At 40.2% G+C, this 22,407-nt stretch overlaps 1 protein-coding gene across 2 annotated transcripts in view; it reads right to left on the reverse strand.

The window, feature by feature from the left end:
• LOC138007284 (leucine-rich repeat serine/threonine-protein kinase 2-like) overlaps positions 1-22,407 on the reverse strand; it is a 33,776-nt gene that overhangs the window by 10,612 nt on the left and 757 nt on the right. For both annotated transcript variants that reach the window (XM_068854097.1, XM_068854098.1), the window contains exons 2-7: positions 22,014-22,407; positions 17,151-17,480; positions 11,483-11,763; positions 7,104-7,285; positions 4,288-4,466; positions 81-3,464 (exon numbers count right to left, since the gene is read on the reverse strand). The exon at positions 22,014-22,407 is cut by the window's right edge and continues 361 nt beyond it. In XM_068854097.1, coding sequence (XP_068710198.1) covers positions 81-3,464; positions 4,288-4,466; positions 7,104-7,285; positions 11,483-11,763; positions 17,151-17,480; positions 22,014-22,407 — 4,750 coding nt within the window. The remainder of the gene's footprint in view (positions 1-80; positions 3,465-4,287; positions 4,467-7,103; positions 7,286-11,482; positions 11,764-17,150; positions 17,481-22,013) is intronic.

The raw sequence follows: 22,407 nt of genomic DNA on the forward strand, positions 1-22,407 counted from the left end.
CTGCAACTAATCTGCAACTATCTGTCGGATAGATATGTACTCTATAGCATTAAATCTTTTACTTTTAATTCGAACTTTACCTGCTTCAGTCATGAACTTGATGGCCTGCTCCATTTCTGTGTCATCCATTAGTAATTCGCCTTCTTGGATTAGTCTCCGAACATTGGTGATCTTGAGGACTGGCAGTTCAAGTTGTGAAACGTGCTGTAAGATCATTTTTTGAAGATCAATGAAATTCTGTGGAACTCTTGGACCAATCAAGGAATGCCCTTTACACTTGCACTTTGCAATCAGCTGCATGATCCTTTGCCTCAGTGTCTTGACCCCTGAGGTTTCTGCAGTGCAGTCCAGCACCACGTGAATCTTGACTTGGGGAAAGCCAGGACCAGCGCATCTGCTCAAAGCTCTCTCTTTGATCTCTGTGAGTAGGTCATCAACGCGGTCCTTTGGGATTTTGTCCTTGTGAGTGCCTACAAGCATGACTGACGCATCTGGAGCATATGCATGGATCTTTAGGAGCCATGGTCTGAGATCATCAATCTCGCTGACACCTTTGCTTACATCATAGACGACCAAAAACAACGTCCGTGATGATAAGAGACACTGATAGGCCCCGTACAAGTCATCACGGTCTTTAAAATCCCATGTGGTAATGACATAATTCACACTCTTGCGATGGCATACTTTACACTCAGCCTTGGTGTCCTTGAAATACCAGTCTCTGACCATGATATCGTGATGAGGCCCAGCAGCGTTGTCTTCCCGTAACTGGTTCAGCAACACTGTCTTTCCTCGTCCAGCCTTTCCAACAGCAACCAGCTTCATGCGGTAATAAGGCACAGAGTTCTTGAGTTTGGAATGGAGGAATCCAATGAGCTCCTGAGCCTTACTTTCTAGAATGGCTGAATCCAGGTCAAGCTTGAGTCCAGACAACTGAAGATCCCACAAATTGGATAACCTGCCCATCTCATCTGGTAAGCCCGTTATTGGATTGCGACTCAAGTCGAGAGACATTAACGATGTCAGTTCACCAATTCCACTGGGGACTTGCCTCAAGTTGTTGTCACCTAACATGAGTCTTTCAAGCTGACACCAATTTTCAGCACCCACTAAGGAAAGCTTTCTTATCTTGTTATCTGCAAGGACAAGCTCTTTCAATTGCTGTGTAGCCCAAGAAATGGGCGGTGGAATGTCTTCCAAACCATTGCTTGAAAGGTCCACAACTTTCACGTTGGGAAGAGTGAGAAGAAAGCGAGGGATTGGGAATTGCTTCTTTCCTGATCTCTCCCCAAGTCTATTCTTGTTCAGTCGAACAGTTTTCAAATTTGTCAAAAAGGCGGCCACTGATTCAGGAAGCGAGGTAAGATTATTGCTTGTCGCCACAAGTGTGTCCAGCGAATAACACTCTGATAAAAACTCAGGTGGGATCTCCTTCAGATTGTTGTCGGACAAATCTAGTGTTCTAAGTTGCCAGAGCTTCAAAGGAGACGCTGGTAGAGTTCTGATATCATTTCCCGACAAGTAAAGACTGGTTAAAGCGGGGAAGAAGTCACCGAACCACTCTGGAATGGCACCGATTTCATTGTGTGATAGGTTCAAGCTCTCAAGCATAACAGCACGTTCATTAGAGCTTGGACACTGACACGAGATGTGGATCTTGTTGTTTGATATATCCAAGAGCTTAACTCTTGTTGACGTTATGAACGAGTAAGGGAAAACACAAAACTCATTGTGGCTTAGATTGACACACTGCAGGTCTGGCATTACCTCGCTTAATTCATCTGGGAAGTCCGACAGGTGGTTACGATTTAGATCCAGTTTCTCAACTTTTGCAAGGTAAGCAAGAAGTTCTTGGCCTGCCTCGGCAATGGGCCTCAGTGACTTCATGTTGTTCCGAGAAAGATCAATTAAACGCACTGTCGCATTTGCTGAAATGGATCTTATGGATTGCCTTCGCCTTTGTCGCAGCCCTAAATCACTACATGACAACGAACGCTTTCTCAGAGACAAATGATTTTCCTTGAAGGTCACATCAGTTGAAACAACTGGAGAAGGGCTACAAAAACTCTTCTGCTGCTCCCAGCTGTACATGAAGCTACGCTCGGGCATTCTGAAGACACCAAGCCGAGCATCTTCATCGATAGTAGTGTTTGCTTGTGAAAAACTGATTTGAGGTCGATTTTGGCCCTCATTACTGCCAGAAACAGATGCAATCAAATCCCAGGGGCGAATTATATCACTGATTGCACGTCTCTTCAAAGATGGTCTTTGGCAAACAGGTGAATCCCGCTCTGATGACCTACGTCGTGCAGTCCGAGGTAAAATAACACAGTTGCACTCTAGGTAAGGAGAAACGACGCGGGGGTCACGCGAACTGTAAGGAAAGGAAGCTCCACTAATACTACGTGCCCTCAGTCGAGATTCATTAGTCAAATCAGGAATGGCATATTCGTCAGAAAACGAGTCTTCAGAATCTGTATCGTGCGCTGATTCTTGACTAACTAAATTGAGCGCAGAGCTTGAAATGTTGCGTTCATAGTTTGGATGAAAATTAGCTTCACTGGAGCTAGAAACATCACTCAGGCTTTCTTCGAATGTTGTTGACAAGTGATTACTCAAAGCGACTCTCCGTTGCATTGTCTTCTGTGCATCATCAAGATGTTCAATCCAGTCAGCATCAAGAACTGGAAGGGAATACCTATGTCCTGTAAGGGACGGTGATATCCACTCTGGTTGTAAGTCACCCAGGTTGAGATTACTAAAGGCAATAATGCCGGCCTCCTTGTCGTGGCTCAGGTACTGAAGAAGTAATCCTACAATATTCCCATGACCCATCTCAAGAGAAAGTTTCAGAGCACTTTGAATGTCAGTAATTCCTTGAGTCAAAAGAAATCGCACCATGTCTTCCTTTTCGTTCTTGCAAGCCCAACAGAGTGGGCTATTCACCCCGTCTCCCGCATTCACATCAGCTCCTTTCTTTATCAAGCAATCAGCTAACTTTAGAAGTCCACCAGCACACGCTGAAAGTAGCATTGATTCCTTCAACTCTCTCACAAAGGCTAGATACCGAATGCATTCACTGGCCAAATACACCAGCTCTGCTTCCTCAGCAAACTGCTCCAAAATGTAAAAGAGCCTTTCATGTGCACAGTTGTTCACTAACATCTCGCTCTTTCCAGCATCTATCTGAGCAATAACAAACATGGCTACACATCCTTCTGCCTGTACACCTTTGTCCTCTTGAAACTCGCACATTGCATCAATGAGAGCCTTCAGAGCTGATTGGCAATAATCATCGGACAGTAATGGTGCCAATACCTGAATTAAGATGCATCCTTTCTGTTGGATGTCTCGTTCTGACCTGTGCTTTTCCATTGCGTTAAAAATAGTCTCTACACCGTCATGTTCAGAACTAATGGACTTAACCAGAAGCTCTCGAATTTCCTCTGCAGCTGTAAGCACACCTGAAAGTTAAGACAGGGGAGATAAAACAGAACTCGATGAACAGGAAAATTGAGAAAAGTATGTTATTACAAAAAACAAAAACAAAAATTACCATTGGACAACCGGAAACCAGTCCAGCTCAGTGGAATGTTACCTCACGACCTTTGTGCGTTAGAGTAACTTACAATGTTTAACCCACCCATTAACTTTCGCATGATTTTATTAGCAACTTTACGTCAAGTGGTGTAAAATCACACAATGGTTATCACACAATGGTTATCACCCAAAACTCCTACTTTGTCGATATTTGTCCTCTGATTTTTTCCGTCGAAAAAGAAACAAAGCCAGCGGAAATAAGTCAGCACAAGAGTTTCATCTTTTCATATTTATTCTTTTTACGTGCAAAAAATTGAACTGATGATAGTGACAATAAAACGATGGTCGCAAATGCTGTTTGGGTAAGTAACAAAATATGTTGTCAAAGTCTCTGAAGATGAAGAAAGTTACAAGTCGACTTTCAGGTTTAGCTAGAGAATTAATACATTGTGTTTACTAATTTTAAAATACATCAACCGTTCGTGTCCAACTTTAGCATCAGATCAACACTGGCTTTTTACCTCTCGGCTGAGAGATTGTCCTTCGCTTCTCGGCCAAATGGTCATTTTTTGGGCAATCTCTCGTCAGTGGACATTATCAGTCGACATACTAGACCCTTGAATGGGTTTATTTACAAAATACTGAACTCAGTCATATTAAAGCATTACCCATGGTGTCAGCAAACGTTCGACCAACATATGATGTTTTCAGTGACACACTACCAATATGCTGGTCACAGCCACTCACCCAGGGCCTCCAGCGAGATCTCTGTCAAAAACAGATCATCAGGATATCTTTTCATCCCCTTGAGAATCATGTCATGAAACCCCTCAATGGCACTCTGACGCCAAACAAGCTCTACATCTGTTGCCAAACAAGCAATCAATGCAATGGCTTCCTCTTGTACATTGACATCATCTAGATACCTTCAGAAAGGGAAAACGTTGTCAGGAAAGGTGTTGACAATCCTGTCAGTCACATAACATCAAGTGTTACCCTCTATAATTAAAGTCACTACCTACCTACCTACCTACCTACTCATCTTTTAGCCTGGACAGGAGACACACCACAAGGTGACAAAAACATTAAAGTGATAGAAGGATTGCTTTAGTTGACATTACAATAAATACTTTCACTGCTTTCAGATAATTTATGAAAATAGGCTCCCCAACAGTCATTAGTTCAGCCTATTTTTGCAACTGGAATATCACAAATTACTTCAACAAGGCTGCCTGTAGTGTGGGCCACTCATTCACAGCCTTCATTACAACTAGACGCTCCATGAGCGTGCACTGGGTTGCCTGTGGTACGTGTTATTCAAACTGCAGCGTTCCAGGCAATTTTTTCAAGTCGGGGGGTCATTAAGCCCATTTAAGGGGTCACCCAGAAGTCTTTTTCTGAGGTTAAGAACCTGGCTACCAGCCTATCAATCATTTGTCAGAAAGAAAAAATTCCTGCCATCTTTAGAAAAAATAGGCACGCATTGCGTACGTGTGGTAGTGTAGTAACACAGCGCTTTATTCCATATCGTCAACTGAGCTCCGTTTTGTCTTCCAGGAGATTCAAGTTGTCTTTGCGTAACATGTAGCTCTAATAGTACACGAAATTGTTTTGGTATTGTATATCATTGTCGTGTCATGGTAAAAGTCTTAGGTAAATGGTCCCCTGAGAAGACACGTGGTTACGAGCAAACCCCAGAAAAGATTGAATAAAATAAAAGGGAATCGAGAAACATTGCCTTCTAGGCTGACATGTTGAACATTTTCAAGTTCCCTCACAACTTCCTTTTACCAAAAGGTTATTAAGCGTGCATTCTGAGCATCTGACAGCTTTGTAATACAAAAGTTCACTGAAGTTAAGTCCTCTCCAGCAAGGTTAGTATCTGGATGGGTAACCTAAAAAATATACCAATTCGTAACAGAAGCATAGGACCAAAAATTATATTTTAATGCTCAAAAATGTGAACTTAGCAAGGTACAGATTTTGTTAGCTTGCTTTATGCAAAACAAATATTGATGCAAAAGTAAATAATTATTGATAAACAGTTTTTAGGAATAGCAGAAGGAAGTTTTTTTACGACATGAAAAAAACAACAACAAAAAACATTTTGGGAGATTTTGCAATGTTCAATTTTGTTATTGTACTTTTGGCTGCACAAGTAAATCGCAAAATCAAAAGTGACATTGAATTCAGCGGGCGCCGTGATCAAGTTACCGCGGCGTGTTTACTTGCAAAACAGTGAAGCATGACCGTAAATAATGAAGTACAAAAGAGACAACAAGCTGTCATTCAAATAATTCTTCACTGTCACATTTCAATTTTTTTTACCTTTGCAGAGTTCAGTACAAAATAAATGTAAATTGCCAGACAACTTAGATGCAACTTCAGTAAACACTGTGATGCATTCAAGGCATTCAATTCCTTCAACGTTTGTTAAATCCATAAATAAATTGCCATTTGATTTCAGTGTTGTATACAATACCAAGTTAGTAAAATATTAGAAACAAAGCTCACTTGATATCCAACGGTGAAAAATGAAATTGTTGTCGAAGACTATTACTCGTCGCTTTAAAGATTCCATATATGTATTTTTCACCGCCTGTCTTGTTCATTCAATTGACGTTCCATTCTTGAGCTCCATGAGGGTATATTTTGTTTAAAGATGCACTGAAACGCCATTCACGTCACAATGACTTTCAACGTCATTTCAGGTTAATTAAATGTTCTCCTGTGTGCACCAGAGAAATCTAAGCATTACCCCAACCCCCTTAAACCTAACAAAATACGCACAAAGACACTACTTCGCAGGGGAGTGACAGGAAAGACTCTTACCGACACGGAAAAAAATTAAAAAACAGAAAAATATTACCGATTTTCCGACTGAGAATTGCCCTACTGGAAACCCAGTAACAAGAGTAACAAAATAATACAAACATTTATAACAGGTCACCGTATTTAAATAACTGCATAACAATGTAAATAATTGACATGAATTTAGGTACTTTTACCACAGTAAATGACCCTTTTATCACGGGAAACTTCATTTAGTAGAAGTGACCGACATTTCCCATTTCCTGTGGTAAATTTCCACGGATACATAAAAAAGATCAGACGACATGACATTTAATGTGGTAAGTTGGAACCTGGGTGTTTTGATGCCTGAAGTACAAGAGCCAATCACCATGCTGACGAAGTTGTGATTTAATTTCCCGCCAATGAATTGCGTGATATTTCTCTTTATCTCAGTAATCCATGTAACGTGTGACCACTGGTTACCACGGTATACTAAAACCCAAGTGTGAGGCACCGTGGGATAATTTACCATGGGAAATGGCATTTATCATGGTGTGTGTGTGTTTTTGCAACTGCAGCCAAGAAGTTGAACCAGGGGCTACCACGGTCAAATTCAACTAGTGGTCAGAATGGGTCTTGAACCTGGGATGTCCAGATCTCTAGTCAAATGCCCTAACCACCAGGCTGCACTGCCTATGCAATTCCACTTAACAATTTAATTTATTTAATTGTACCTGTTGTTTGAACAAACAACAATAATGTTATGATACCTTTGGGTGCAACTGAAGACCAGTTCCAACACACCACAGTTAATCAGGAGCTCTTTATCACTACATCCAGACAAAGACAATCCACGCAAGGCTCTGCATCCCCATCGCTGAACTCCTGGATGCTTGTCATACTGCTCCATTACGTGGATAATGTTTATGTATATTCCTTTGAACATCAGCGACTGAAATGTAACAAAAAAGATTTAGGTGCCCTTCAGGGTAGTTGGGTGCATTAATGAAAGAGAAACCAAGACAGCTAAAGACATGGGATTTCTTTATATCGACTCTCTGTCGAACGGCATGCATAGCACGCTACTGCTCAGGTTTTGTGGACCATGAAACCTCCATTGATCATCGTATGCCTCTACTTGTACTGAATCCATTGCAATCAGAGGCATATTGTTCAAATATTATTACATTAATAGTGTTATTATGCCTTTTGCCTTGAATGTGTATATTTTATTGATAATCAGTAGTTTTGGTGATTTAATTGTTATTGATAGATCAGCCACAAATTCACCATGTCAACGGTGAAAACCACCAGTGGATAACTGAGCAGTTGGACCGTGATGAAGTGATGATGGTAACTTGCAGATTATCCAAATGAAGTCCTCAGTGACCTGAGCCAGGGAAGTCAGTTTGGGATCACTGGAGTTTGAGTTTTATTTGCTCAAGTCATTGCACCGGTAACCCAGCCTTGAAACTCTGGTTTCATAACATTAGTAAATATAGACCGTATTCATAAATGGCGGCTAAGTAATTATTCTTTTGTCTTTATGCTAATCATCCTAAATAGCCTCGTAAACACGAGCAAAATTCCAAATAATTTTTGTTCCAAAGTGAGGCTAGTTAGGATGATTAACACAAAGACAAAAGAATAATCTCTTGACCGCCATTTATGAATACGGTCTATAGAGAACATATGGGGGTGTATCGAAAACGAAGACCCAACGCCCTCGAAAACATGAAATTAGTAACCCTGTCCTTTTCCTGGTCCACAATTGTACGTTTGTTTTGGTGCACACAGACATGCAAAATAAGAGTTTTCCCGGATCTAGCTTATCCCCGTTTCTGAAGCATGAAGCGAAGGGTAGTATTTCTGCTCATCCTTGGACGAAAAGCATCAATTTGGCTAACCCTAGGCCTAAAAAGTTGGTTTTTAGGCCTAGAGTGTCACAGGGCTAATATATACATCCAACATATGGGGTGAAGACGCGAAGTTTAGGTCTGGAAATTTGCCACAAAATGGAAATAAAAATCGATAAAACTTACCATCTGGCGATTTGTTGCTGTCCTTAATATGTACACAAAGTTGCCGGAAAAAATATATAATATGTCTCCCTGGAGGGAGGGGACCCAAGAGCAAAACATTTGTCTACAAGCACTATATTTAGCATTTTCCCCTGATTTTCATTTTTTTGTTAGGTAAAATTGCAGTTTACATCATTTGCAGTGACTAACACTTCAGAAGAGACATCCTGTTGCTTTAATTCCTCATATTTCAAAATCCTCACTCCCCTCCATGAGGACTTATCATACTCCTCACCAGGCGCCCCGAGCTCAGTGCCATTTTTGAATTGGCCCAGTTGTGATCCTAACGGCTTTGGGCTGCTATTTTAGTTGGTTAATGTAAAAGTTCTAAGGAGCAAGCTTCACGTTACTAGCTGGAGATGCCAAAGGATCCAGGGTTTAGAGAAATTCACGTTCCACAAGCCTGGCATGTTTATTTAGCAACTGGATTTCATTTTCTCCCAAAAAATCGTTCTGGTTGAGGGTCAATGGCAGCCTAGACACTGCCGTCAGCCTCCTACCTTGTCACTACACCACGAAGGAGAGGTGAAGGCCGCTATTTTTTCCAGAAACTTCATGCACATATTAAGGACAGCAACAACTTGCCACATGGTAAGTTTCATCAATTTTTATTTTCATTTTTTTCGTGTCTTCACCCGGTATGTTCTCTACATAAATTTACTCACGTTAACGTGAAACCCATACATGACACAAACAGTGAGCCTGGGTTACCTGTAGTCATTGTTTGTACTGAGTTAGCTACATTTGTTCTCCTCTCTGTTTGAATTTGTTTCTCTTTAATATTTTCAGAAGTTGTTCGGGAAATCTTGAACTTATATCAGACTACCTATGGCTGAAATTATTTTGTGTCTTATAAAGCTTATGTCAGGGTCACACATTTCTGGTATTGACCAAAATGAACAAGTTGTTTGTGTACGTGACTCAATTGCAACGGTTGCAGGAGAGTCTTTATTAACAACTGATTTGCAACAAATTGTATAGTATCAAACAAAATAATAGTATTTCCTTTTTATATTGATAAGAAAAAAAAAACCAAATGTCCAGCCCTTTTTACTAGAATGATATACTTTGTCAATGTAAGTTTGATATTTAAATCGCTGTCTCAACGTGGGCCATGTTGGGTGAGGAAATGATTCATGTTAAAGCCACACTTTACTTTATTAATTGGAACTTTATGTACATTTTTATTTTTCAAGCCAATTTCTCTTCCGTTCGCTTGCCGGTGAGGTCACAAATTGTCACTTATTTTCTCCCGAGTGGCCACATCAAGCAGAATAAAAACATAAAAAGGGGGTCTTTAACTACAGATGATACTGACTTTTTTGTACTTTCTGGCCTCTTTAGTGACTTGCGCAGACAATGTCATACTTTAAAGTAAATGACAAAATAAATGTACTCATGACATTTAAGGAAACTAATGGGGATGTCACAATGAAAAAGCCACAGGTGTCACAGATGTTACCAAGTTTCTTCGTTTAAAAAAGGGAAAATGTTTTCCTCATGAAAAAAAATGTGTTGACGAAGCAAACCTATTCCCTCAGTTCATGAGAACATTTAAAAAACCAACACTTTCACTGTTTTTGACCCTTATATGCATCATTCTTATCAATGTGTGGTTCCAGAAAATATCCATACCCCCACCACGGAAGATCATTGGAAATTCCGAGGGAGAGGGGGGTTAAAGGGCAGAAATTTCCAAGGGGTAGGGGGTTTCGTGAGAAACTACTTTTCCAAAGGGTCACGAACCACATACAAAACATTGAAAGCAACATACGATCGATCTGAAGCACAAAAACACACTATCGGACGATGTTTTGAAACAAAAGTCAGTTTTGAGATAAAGTTAATCCTTTTAGCTTCAATGGTTCCGTTTTTCTTTGAGTTAGCTAGCGCTACAATCTCCCGAAGCTAAGAACAATGTGTCTTTCATTTCGGACAGATTCAAAACATTTAAAATGGCGGTCTCAACTGGAGTCTCGTCCCCAGACTTCCAGCTTTGTCCCTTTTTCGTCCAACCAACACTTCCGTTCACTTGAGTATCGCTTTTCGCTACCTTCACATGCAGTAAACACATTTTTGATAGGATTCATGTTTTAATGTGATAAGACGCAAGTTCCCACCTTCTCAACGCTTGCGTGCAACGACATTTTTTTTTTGTAGGTGGCATTTAGACCATGGACAGGAACCGGGAGTCAAGTTTTCTCTTCTTTGGATTAACGCAATTGCGGCCTCGGGAGACGATTGTTGAGGTTCAGTTCGTTATGTCAAACTGGAAATTCTAAAACAGGAGTTTCACTACTCATTGGAGGAAGTAAATTGCGCCAAAAACAATAACAGTCGCCCTCTCGATTCCATCCATGGCTCAAAGGCAAGCAACAGTGAGGCTGTGTGTCATTTACCTGCGAGAATGACTGCTGGAGAGTCAGTAAATTTGAAGACTGCACTTAAATCGCCATATCTAAGTTTACAAATATGATGGATTATTTTGGCGTCAATAATATTCTTTGTAAAACAATCGCCTTTGCGGTGACGTTCACGAAACCTACCGCGTCAACATGTGTGGTCCCTAAATAAGAATCAACCTGAAGAAACTGACAAAATGTGTAGACAAAGGAACCTTGTAAGTTTCTGTTTTGTTTACTATCGTTTGCGAAGTTGTTTAAGTGAGTGAAATGTTTTCATCGAAGTTTGCACAAAAACGTGAAACAGTCGACCTGCAACCCAAATGTTTAAGCTTTGCAAAGTTGATGGCAAAGAAGCTAAAAGTTTAGCTGGATAATGAGCTTAACAAAGCGTTATATTTTTCTAAAAGTTAACCTTAATGTTTACACTGTTGTAATAAAATTCTACTGCAATTACGTAACTAATTCACTTTCTTTTTTATAAGTGAAAAAATTCTGGAAATTCCTAAGGGGAGGAGTCATCAAAGACCCCCGAGGAACGGAAAATCCTGGGGGGAAGGGGGGTTGCAAATCAAAAAGTCTTCCGTGGTGGGGGTATGGATATTTTCTGGAACCACACAATGCGAAAAATGACTGGCAACAAATAATGATGGCAATGTTTCATACCTCTCTTAGAGAGCTGGAGTTAATGGTCATGGATGCCAATAATTGAAAAGCTCCCTGACATAGTTCTAGATCATCGACATGAAGCATTAATGCAGCCATAGCACAACGGTGTAATGGTAATCTGTTATCACCAGGCTCATCACCAACTACCTCAAGAACTTGGGGGCAAACATCAATCAGTTCTCGCAGAGCATAGCAAGCAGCACTTAAGACTTCAGGTTTGTCATAGTGAGTTGTCATGGCTGCAAAGACTTCCTTTGTCCAGTTATACTTTTGTATTCCTTTTAAACAAAGAATAATTATTGTTAAATCAATTAACAGTTACTGATGGGAAAAATTGTTGATACTATATAATTAAAAAAGTTAATTAACAGAATCACTTGATGCTTATGACATTGAAGAAGTTGTTTACAATATTTAGATTACTATTGTATATCTACAAACTTCCACTAACCCTAACCATTAAACTGTGCTTGAACTACAGTTAAAGAATGTACTATATAACAAGCTCAACAATGCACACATTCTGATTGGTTCTCACCTATGATCTATTAGTCAAGAGCACAGATGCAATTTTTACTTGTGCATATATCCACAAGTTCTGGTGAGAATCTTTATGCAAATTTCACTTCTTGCGTAACTGGAAGTTCGATCTAATTAGCCAACCAGGATGGATAATCACAACACAGCTTAGAAAGCTGTGACTTCCTGTTCGCTAGGTTGTGCGCCGCCATTACTGTTTGTGGCTTTTATACTTTAGTGTTTGAGCACCTTCTGCTGCATTTAGAAGCAAGAGACTGAAGAAATAAAGAAATGGCATTCTTCGAAGGTGAAGCAAAGATTCTGAACAAATACACATTGGTGCAAGTAATTGTGCACCGCCTTTCACTCTCCAACGCGAAGACTTTAATACATGTCGAAATGGAATCTACAGACACATGGTGAGAAGACAGTCTCTGTCCATCCCCTAAGCTCATGAGGGATTAATAAATTCTATTTGGAAGGTGACTTCCATTTGGAGAGTGACAATGAGGCTGTCAAACTATACCAATATTTATCAAAGCTATCACGAAGTTTCGCAAGCTATGAGTCATCAAAGCCATATAAATCCAACTTGAACAACATCAGTGACATGAAAAACAGTAAGGCAACCAAGCAACCCATGCATCCAGACACTAGTACTTGTGTGGCGGACCATAATGACAAATTGTCGAAAGACTCGGTCTTTGATTACATAAGGAAAACTGATGAGGAATCTGTACCAATCTCCTGCGATAGAGCAAGGGCTGAGTCTGTTCACAAATGCAAACATGCTCTCCGGGACAGAGAACCTTCCAGATTTCCTTACAAGAAAGCATCAAGCTTGTTTCATAAAGACAAGGTAGTAATTAGAAAGTGTATGGTGCATTATTTAAAGAAGAATGTACCCAGCTGGTCTGAGTTGAGAAAGTGTTTATCTCTTGCTTTTGGAAAATAAATATTATATTGCAGTAAGAATGTCTAGACCTAGACCACAACTCAGACGTAACAAATCTTAGAGAGTAGGGGATTCTAATTGTCATTTTTATCTTATTACCCACATGACTACTAAACACAAAACCCACAAGGGGTAATAGCACCCTTGATTTAGTGATTTCAAATCTAGCATCTAATATTACTGTCAATAAGCCTAGGGACAGCATGCACTTAGAGTCGTCCGACAATAACTCAGTGTATTGGGAACCTAATCCGTATTATAGAGTTGGTAGAAAAGCCCTTAAGAAAAAAACTCAAATGCATTGTTTTCCTCGGTCGGCACTTAACCCTTTCAGCCCCGATAGTGCCAAATGGCACTTATAGATTTTACTCTGTCTAACGCCAGACGATTTTACTCGTCAATGGGGAACCCCTCGGGGCTTAAAGGGTTAATGCATTCGAGAGGTGGGTTAGTGCACATAGCTGGTTTGAGCATGCACACACATGCGACTCTTCATCAGTCGATCATGTAACTCTCCAACGCTATCAACATCTACTTCCCAACAAATAGTGTCAGGCTGCACCCTACCGACAAACCCTGGATGTCTGCTGAGATTAAATCTCTCATACTTTTACGACAACGTGCTTACTGTTTTGGGCCTACCGAGAAATGGCGACACCTTAGAAACAAAGTTCAGGAAGTCATCTGCAAACGCAAAAAGGAGTTTTTTCGCGCAAGGTGCAAAACCTAAGGGGTACTGACCCGAGGAACTGAACTGGTGAGCCTTGGTGAACAAGCTTGTTGGGAAGCCCACTACTGTTGCTGAATTATGCTATCCAGACGTTAACAGCAACATTATACCTGGTAAGACCCTCGCCACTCGTCTAAACAACTTTTTCATATCAGTAACTTGGAACCTTCAACCTCTTGACACCTCAAAGCTCTCAGCCTTTTTACCATTGCTTAACAACCACCCACCATATCTACTACAGCTGATCATAAAAAGCTGCTCGGTCTAGCTAGCACTGGGTCCCGATAGAGTCCCAGCCCGTCTCCTAAAAGAGTTTGCACCTGAGCTGGCTGAGCCGGTTGCTAGCAATTTTAACCGCTCACTGTCATCGGGGATATTGCCGATATAATGGAAGGACGCTAACATCGCTTCTGTTCCCAAGGCTACGCCCATAACTGGGGACGGGGATTTAAGACCTATCGCCCTGACACCGGTGCTTTCTGAAGTGCTAGAGGATTTCGTTGTTGAGTGGCTGTTAGAAGATGTGAGACATCTCATCAAACCCTTGCAATTTGGCAGTCTCAAGGGAACCTCTACCACCTATTGTCTTTTGGACATGGCACACAACTGGCTCTCTTCCATTGACCACCCTGGTAAGTTCCTGAGATTGTGCTTCCTAGATTTCAGCAAGGCGTTCGATCACATTGACCATACCATCTTGGTCTCTAAGCTCCTTCATCTTGGAGTATGTGGTTCTCTGATAAGATGGATTTACAGCTTTCTTAGTGGTTGGTGCCAAGCCGTAAAGCTCGTAAACACTATATCGGAGTGAAGGCCCGTCCATGCTGGGGTACCTCAGGGTACAAAGCTAGGTCCAATACTATTCCTGATAATGATTAACGACCTAACCACTCGTTCCCCTCTGCTCTCAAATCACTGGAAGTACGTTGATGACATCACAATTTCGGAGGTTATCTGCTCGGGCGAGGCTTCCCTGATACAAAATGACCTAGAATGCATTTCTCAATGGCTGAGTGGAACAACATGAATTTAAATTCCAAGAAATGCAAAGATATGGTCATTTGTATCTTAAGATCCCAGCAGGGCCTTCAACCAATCCTGATCAACAACGTACCTATAGAAAGGGTGTCCTGTCAAAAAGTACTTGGTTTAACATTGTGTGACACTCTCAAATGGAAGGAGAACACCAATGAAATTATTAGCAAGGCGTCAAAGTGCCTTCACATCGTAAGGGTTTTGAAGCGCACTGGGGTCCCCTATGTGGACCTCATTTGCATTTATAATGCCTGGATGCATTTATAATGCCTTGGTTCACACTGTCCTCAAGTATTCCTGCGTCGTCTGGGCGACAAGTCTCCCGTGTTACCTAGTAGACCAGATTGAAAGGATACAGAAGAGGGCTATGCGTATCCTATTCTTTGCTTCTGTTGCCCACCAGTTACCGGTATATGATGATCCTTCCTATCACATGAACGCGCATGCTTCTGGAGTTGAACACATCAGAAACGACTGTCAAAGATTTATTGGACACATTACAGAGCAAATTGTGGGCGTGTTGTCACAGCAACATACAGGGTGTGATGCAGCACTTACTGTGCAAGCAGTTTCTGATGCATTAGATGTTACAATACGTATAAATGAATCCATTAAGGGGTGGGTACCAGTAACTGTTATCAGTCCTGTAAGCAGACCACAGGGAACTACTGGTCTGTAAGCAGACCACATTGGACATCTAGATGAAAGACACTATGTTTCAGCAGTTCAGTTAGATTATTATAATGACAGTATTTCAGGTTATGAAATCAGCAGTGTTACCAATATCCACAATTATTCAGAGGCAATAATCGATTAATTAACCATGGCAAAAAATGATTTGAGTGTCAGTAATAATTTCTACAAAGCAGTGGCAAAACGAGCTTATATGAGAGAATCTATCAAGCAAAAGAGACAAAATAATTGAAGAGTTCAGGAAAAAAAAACAATGCGAAATGCTAAAAAAAGATCTCTAAATATTGAAGCAGCAAGGGAATATGAAAAGCAAACATTTCATAAGGGTTAAGCTTCCAATCCAGAACATATCAGAGAAATGAACAGAAAAGCACAGAACCATTTAAGGAAAGCTATGCAGTCGAGCTCAAGCCTAAACCAAACTGAAATTTGTCAAGGTCAAGACTCTATTAGACATTCCATGTTAAAAGTGATTCAGTCTTTTCATGATAGGATAACACATGGCCCTGAATATATATATATATATATGCACTTGCTGTGATCAGTTATGGTTCAGGTCACCTGTTTCTAAGTGTAACAGTATCAAATATAGGGATAAATATTCACATGGTTTGTTGGAGGAATGTATATAACTGGCACAAAAAGTGTTAATAATACTGAATGGATCTGCTCTACTTGCCTAACCTGATGACATTAACAATATGACCTGGAAACAAAAATCAGACCTTATTCAAAAAGACCCTACTACCTGTGATAGGAACTTTGAACATATGGTACAGCTCTTTATAAAGGATGTGTTAAAGACTAATCTTATGCCTGTTGGAGAAATAGTAGACTTCTTTTACAGGGTTGAATTCCAGAAAAGGGGATCACCTCAGATACATGTCTTATTTTGGGTATCTACATGTAGTTGCAAATGAGAGCACCCCGTGCTGTTACACAATTATCCAGCTGTTATATCACACCGACTAATGCATAATGAAGGCTTAAGCTTCAGCCTGCCAATTTTAAACAATCGCGGTAACTTTCATATCCAGAGTGACAACAGTGGCACTTTGATCTGTTCTTAAGCTCACATTTTTACGCCATCTGCGATCTATTACTGAACAGATGCATAACAACATGAAATCTATTTGTAAATAGAACATGGCCACTTCTATTGTGAACAAGCCTGCAAATAAGCACTGGCCATCTGACATTTGTCTGGTAAATTTGAGGTTTTGAATGGCAAATTTTTAAAAGTTTTAAAAGATTTCAAAAAGAAAAACGAGACGTAGGGCAATAATATTTGTGAAGTGGTCTGTCACAGGCATCCCTCTCAATAAGTGTGGGAATTCTTTTTTGTCCGACCAGGGTAGCTGCATGTCAGGTCAAACCTTGTCGCTGGCCTGACATATGACAGGTTTATAGCAAAAAGTTATTTGCAGGCTTGTGTGAACATTACTTAAAATGATTATTGTCAATTCAGCCAACAAAGTAATGCACAAACGTACAAACCCACTGCAACTCTATCTCTATGTAATTCCTAACACCCAGTGAGTTAATTCTCTAAATACTTCTAAACCATATTAGACCCTCTTATGGAATGCCTTTATAATGTTCAAGCTGAAAGTAAACAATTGCTCAGAAACTTATGGAGATGATAAAAGTATTTGGCTTTCTGGAGAGGCACAGGGATCTTGCTTTGCTCAGTCCAAGAAAATGACAAAAGCCTGGCCAGCAGTAAAACTTACCGTTTTGCAGTTTATTCCCCAAAGCTTCTGCAAGATGAGCTAAGGCACTCAAACCATTTATCTGAAGTTCAGTGCAGTCTTTAAACTCAGTCAGAGCATGCAGAATAGGAAAAATAATATCTTGTTCCACAAGTGTTGCTCTATGTGGCTCAAAAGCTGCAAGAAGTACCAAGAGTTTGCATCCAGCAATTTGTACCCCAAGGTAGTCTTGGTGTCTTTTCATTGCCTCTAAGGCCACGATAAATGTCCTTGCTTGGAACATGGCACGGCAGTTCTGGTTTGAGGTCGCAAGAATGCACATCAGTTGAATTCCCTGCTCTTGGATCTCTCCTTAAAGATAGAGAAATAATGAGACACGATTGAATGAGAATAATATACAAAAAAGCTTTTCCTTTTTGTAAACCTGTGGAATACTCAAATTCAAGTTAACTGCTTTCAAAAAGTGTTTGAATTTGTTGCATTTCATTAAAAACGAGACAAGTAGCTTCTGTAATCATAAGAAATTCAAACTTTCATTCCTCTTTGTGCAAAAGCAGTATGTATGGTGAGATTCGCAACACATTAGATTAAAACATATCCTCATATTGTCAGTCAACAGAAGGTTTTGTACCCCCTCCACTACCCACTGGGCATATCCTGGGAATTTGACCTCAGGTAGCCCAAGCTTTGAATATGGAGAGGAGTCTGGGCAATGAAATGGTCTGCCATTTACCTCATGAGTACTCACAAATATCTTGGTGTTTTCACAGTGACACCATCAAATTCTAAAATCTAAATCGAAGTTGTTTTGAATTTTTATCTATGGAGGTTGAAGATGACCTAGAAACAAATCTTTTTTCAAGTTTCCAGTTCCATGACGTCTTTCGTTTCATTACAGCATTTTGACTTTCTGAATTGTCACCGTGCGTGAGACCATAACACAAAGTTATTTGGTTGGAAAAAAATGTCTATGCCTCCCCATACAGATTCTTATACTTCTACCCTGGCATAATAGCGGAGCACCATAGTTAAGAAAATGTGGTAACCCATCGATGCGAGAAAAGTTGGTTTTGTTCACCGTACAACCGTACGTCCGTCCACCCCTCCATGTATGCCAATGTGACCAGTATCACGTAACCATATCACATGCTCAAGTTCAGAGCTCATCCACGAGGCAATACTCCAGTTGACACTCTAGCTAGTTTATCGCATACATCTTTGATATTGGACATCAATGTTATGGTCAATTGACACCTGTCAAAACAAGGTATCCGCTGACCAGTATCACGTGACTATATCGCAGGCTCATGTTGTACCTTATTGAGGTCAGCTGTTCTTTTGAAGTTGACTGCTGACCAGGGACTGGTTGTTGATTGGATAGCAGGCTCAAGCCAGTTCAGACACTCACACCTGAGCATAAATGAGGCTTAATTTTTCGCGCTCTTTCTGTGGCTCGATGCGGCTACACGGCCATGCTGCGTCAGCAAAAGCTCTTGACAGTAGATGCTTTTCATGTTCAGGTACGCTTTGGAAAATATTTTTTTGTTGCATTTTTTGCTGGTTTCAATCCAGTTTGACATAATATAGCTGTGGTCAGGACACACTGGTGGCTACATAGTTATTCAAGTCAAGCATTGGAGGGATATAAACTTAAAGCTGAGTGTTTATTTTTAATTTGTTTAGTTCTGCTTTTTGCTCTGAATTGCAATTTTTGGCATGAGTCTTATCTTAAGATTTTTAATTTTGAATCTACTAAGGTTGCAAGATGCCTGGACAGCCTATGACAGAAGAACAGAAACGAAAGAAGAGAGAAAGAGAACGAGAACAACAAAACGGTACACCAGTAATAGCTCAAACGTGGTGGAAGAAGTTACTCCACAAATTCTTTTCTTGGACACTAAACCGTTTGTTATTTCTACGCATGAGTTGTTTTAAGTGGATGCATATTTCAAAAAGTGGTTTAGTCGTTTTTTCCTTTGTTCAGGAATGAAACTCAAATTTTTATTCTCAACTGGAATTAAATAACAATCACCTGTACTCTTTTTGGACAGAAATAATTGATCTGTTTGCTGGTTTGTTTGGCATTAAAATATGAGCGAACAACAGGTTTTTTCACTCTGTTTGCCTAATTATTTTTCGATGTGCCTTGACAGTGACAAGAAAATTTTGCCCTAATGTTAGAAACATGTAATCTCAATGAGTTCTCGTAAAAGCAAGGAGAAATATCACCAGATTGCGTTTTCAGAAGTTTGTTTAGAGAAAGCACAGGTAATTTTTTGGAGATCTTGTTTGAAGTTTGTCCTTTCTAGCCGATTCTGGTTCTAAGCCAAGCTGGCGTGTTTCAATGAAATACATCAAAATGTAAATGATCTCATTTTGTATATGTAATAGGACTACATGCTGTCCAATTTGGAAATAATTGGATGAGAAAAATTCTGAGGACAGCCAAGATTAGACAAGGTCGTATGCCGAGTCCAATTTGGCAGTCCGAGGTATTTTTTGAATCCAATTATTTCCAAATTGGACAAGCATGTAGTCCTGTTACCTGTTAATTATATAGCATCCAAAGAACGTCGTCAAGCTTGTGTTCGGGAATCTCCTCAAGCTTTCTCACTTCGCTTCGCTCAGCACTCCACAGGTCAAACACTTTAAACCAATTTTTTGTGCTTCTTTGAGTATTCTTGTTCTGATTATTCTCCCCCATCTTGAGTAAATCAGTAGCATCTATCTCTGGAAACCTAGCTGAAGACTCCATTTGAAACTCTGAGTCGTCAAAAAAGTGAAGAGAAAAGTCGGGAAATTCTGCCATTATCAACACAAAACAAAACCCTGCGAGTGAAGATCGCTCTCTGATGTTTGAAAGTAGTGATAACAGCTGCAACCTGATTGGCCAATATTCGGTTCATTTACTTATCTTGACATTTGATTGGTTGATGGTAAGTATCCAGATTTTCCTCAAATTGGACGGTTTGTTCAAAGCTGAAGGAAACATTCCAGCAAAAACTATCCAATTTATTTAAAATTTGGACAGTTAACAAAAATTAATAAAAAATAGATCTGTTGGCAACATTGGATTTTGATGTAGCTATATAATTAAAGAGATAAAGTGGAACAAAGTTCATCAATAAAACTCCTTGTTTGACCTTGAACCGAAAAAGACAATCTGTCACATCACGAGCTGTAGTACGTCTGTGGTTTCTAATTTTAGCTTGATCCCTATTCGCAGGCTTTTGACAGTCGACTCTGAAATGGTTTCTTTCCTTTTCCGTTCGCTTGCTGAGGATTTGCTTGTTTTCTTTTAAAACTCTTGCGATTCAAGAAAAATTAATTGCCTAACTGGTGGAAAAACCGATATCGCACTCATCCCTTGGTGATTCATGTGATCAGTCAGTTTTTCTGGTGAAATTAACCATGGAATTGACTAGTTAGGCAGCGAAGAAACTGACATACGGTAATTAAGCAATATCTGGGAAAACCAAAGCGTGGACAATTCCAAAGCCTTTTATTTTCACTAATCCTAGAGCCAGTAAGAATAAACAACCCAGGAGCTCCGCTTTTAGGCTTGGCTAAATCTATATATTATAGCATATATGTTGAGCCTGGGTTACCTGTGATTTGACTCCTTGTCTTGTCTTGGATTTGGCAATTTAATGATCTTGGTCTTCATCAGTTGTAAATTAAACATTGTATAAACACTAACCTCAAGGGTCTTTTTGGGGCATACGAGACAAATCATAACAATACAAACAACAGATTTAACTGGTGCAACACAAAACAGATGGGTGGGGTTAAGGCCTGTAGCTGAAAAGGACAACTTTAACCATCACCAACCACTGACCCCGCTGTCTCCATCAGTCTCTCTGGAGGAGGTCACCTCCCAAGGGACAGCTGGGGTTTCTTTACAGGTCACAGTTCATTGTTTTACCAATACAGAAAGTATCTTAAATAAATAAATATATAAATAAATAAATAAATACCAACTTTATTCATTTAATTCAATGAAAGGGAAGGATACCAGAGGTTATCCCTACCAAGGGTATCCACCCGCAGCCAGATGTAAGTGACTGAGAGTCTGTTTTTTTTTGATGAGGGAGTATCCGGAAGAAAAACCCTCAGAGTTAGATTGAGATTGAATGCAACTAAGCCCACATACAACCCAAGGCCACGGTTGAACCTGGGTCACAGAGGTGGGAGGCAACGGTTGATAACTGCTAAACCACCCTAACTCCCCTTACTAACCTTAGGCCTAAAAACTTTTGTTTAGGCCTAATTAGGCCTAAGGTTAGCCTTTATGACTGTTTAGGATGCTTTCTGTATTGGTAAAACAATGACCTGTGACCTGTGACGCGTGACCCATAAAAAACACCAGCCGCCCAAGGGAAGGGATGGGGGGTTTTAAGAGGTACTTGCAGGTGGTTTGAAGCAAAAGATTTCAGGTGCAAGAGGAGTTACGCATTTGATATTGAGGGCCCAAAGAATTAAGGTTAGCAAAGCCTCAACCTATCCGCTAACTTAAGTGATGAGCACCAATTTCCAGCTGCAAAAGATAATCTCCTCACTCAAACCAGACCAATGATTGAGCCATTTTAAAACTAATGGCTTTTGTCTTAGCTAGTAAAATATTTAAGCAAGGCATAATGGTCTTCATTTTAGGTTGACATGACAGCTTCAAAACGCAAATATAAGCTTAATTCATTTCATAATGTAATCACCAGTGCAAATTGTTGATGCAAATTATAGGGAAAAACACGTGAATTGTTAACATGCCAAACTTTCTTACATGATGCAATGTTTTCCTGCCTTCATCTTTTTCCTTTAAAAACTTTAAAACTACGAAAGTACAGATAAACAACCACGGTACATGTATCGGCGACTTAAACTCACCCGATCTTTTATGCTTCTCCATTATTTCAACGACCATGCGATACGCCTTCTTTCTTGAGTTTTTTACGTCCATTGTCATAAATTTCTCCTGCGCCTTAAGATCATCTGCTAGAAGGCCTCTTAAAGCCTCAAAGGCGGGAACATACAATTCTTCATCTTCTCCGAACTGGCTCATAGCGTAAAGTACCGAGTCAACAGCTCCCTTCGAAAGAGCATCTCCTCTGGTCCGCGAAGAAGTACACAAGGCAGAGATGATTTTACAACCAACAACTTGGCAAGTCCTATCAGCATACCTCCCCATAACTTTTAAAATGTATCTTTGGGCCTCAGGCTGTCCTTGAAGGTGTAACTTTGTTCTCGGACTCAACTCAATGAGCCTTAGCAACACATAAGA

Source organism: Montipora foliosa, chromosome 6 (assembly GCF_036669935.1).
Source record: "Montipora foliosa isolate CH-2021 chromosome 6, ASM3666993v2, whole genome shotgun sequence".
Taxonomy (NCBI): domain Eukaryota; kingdom Metazoa; phylum Cnidaria; class Anthozoa; order Scleractinia; family Acroporidae; genus Montipora; species Montipora foliosa.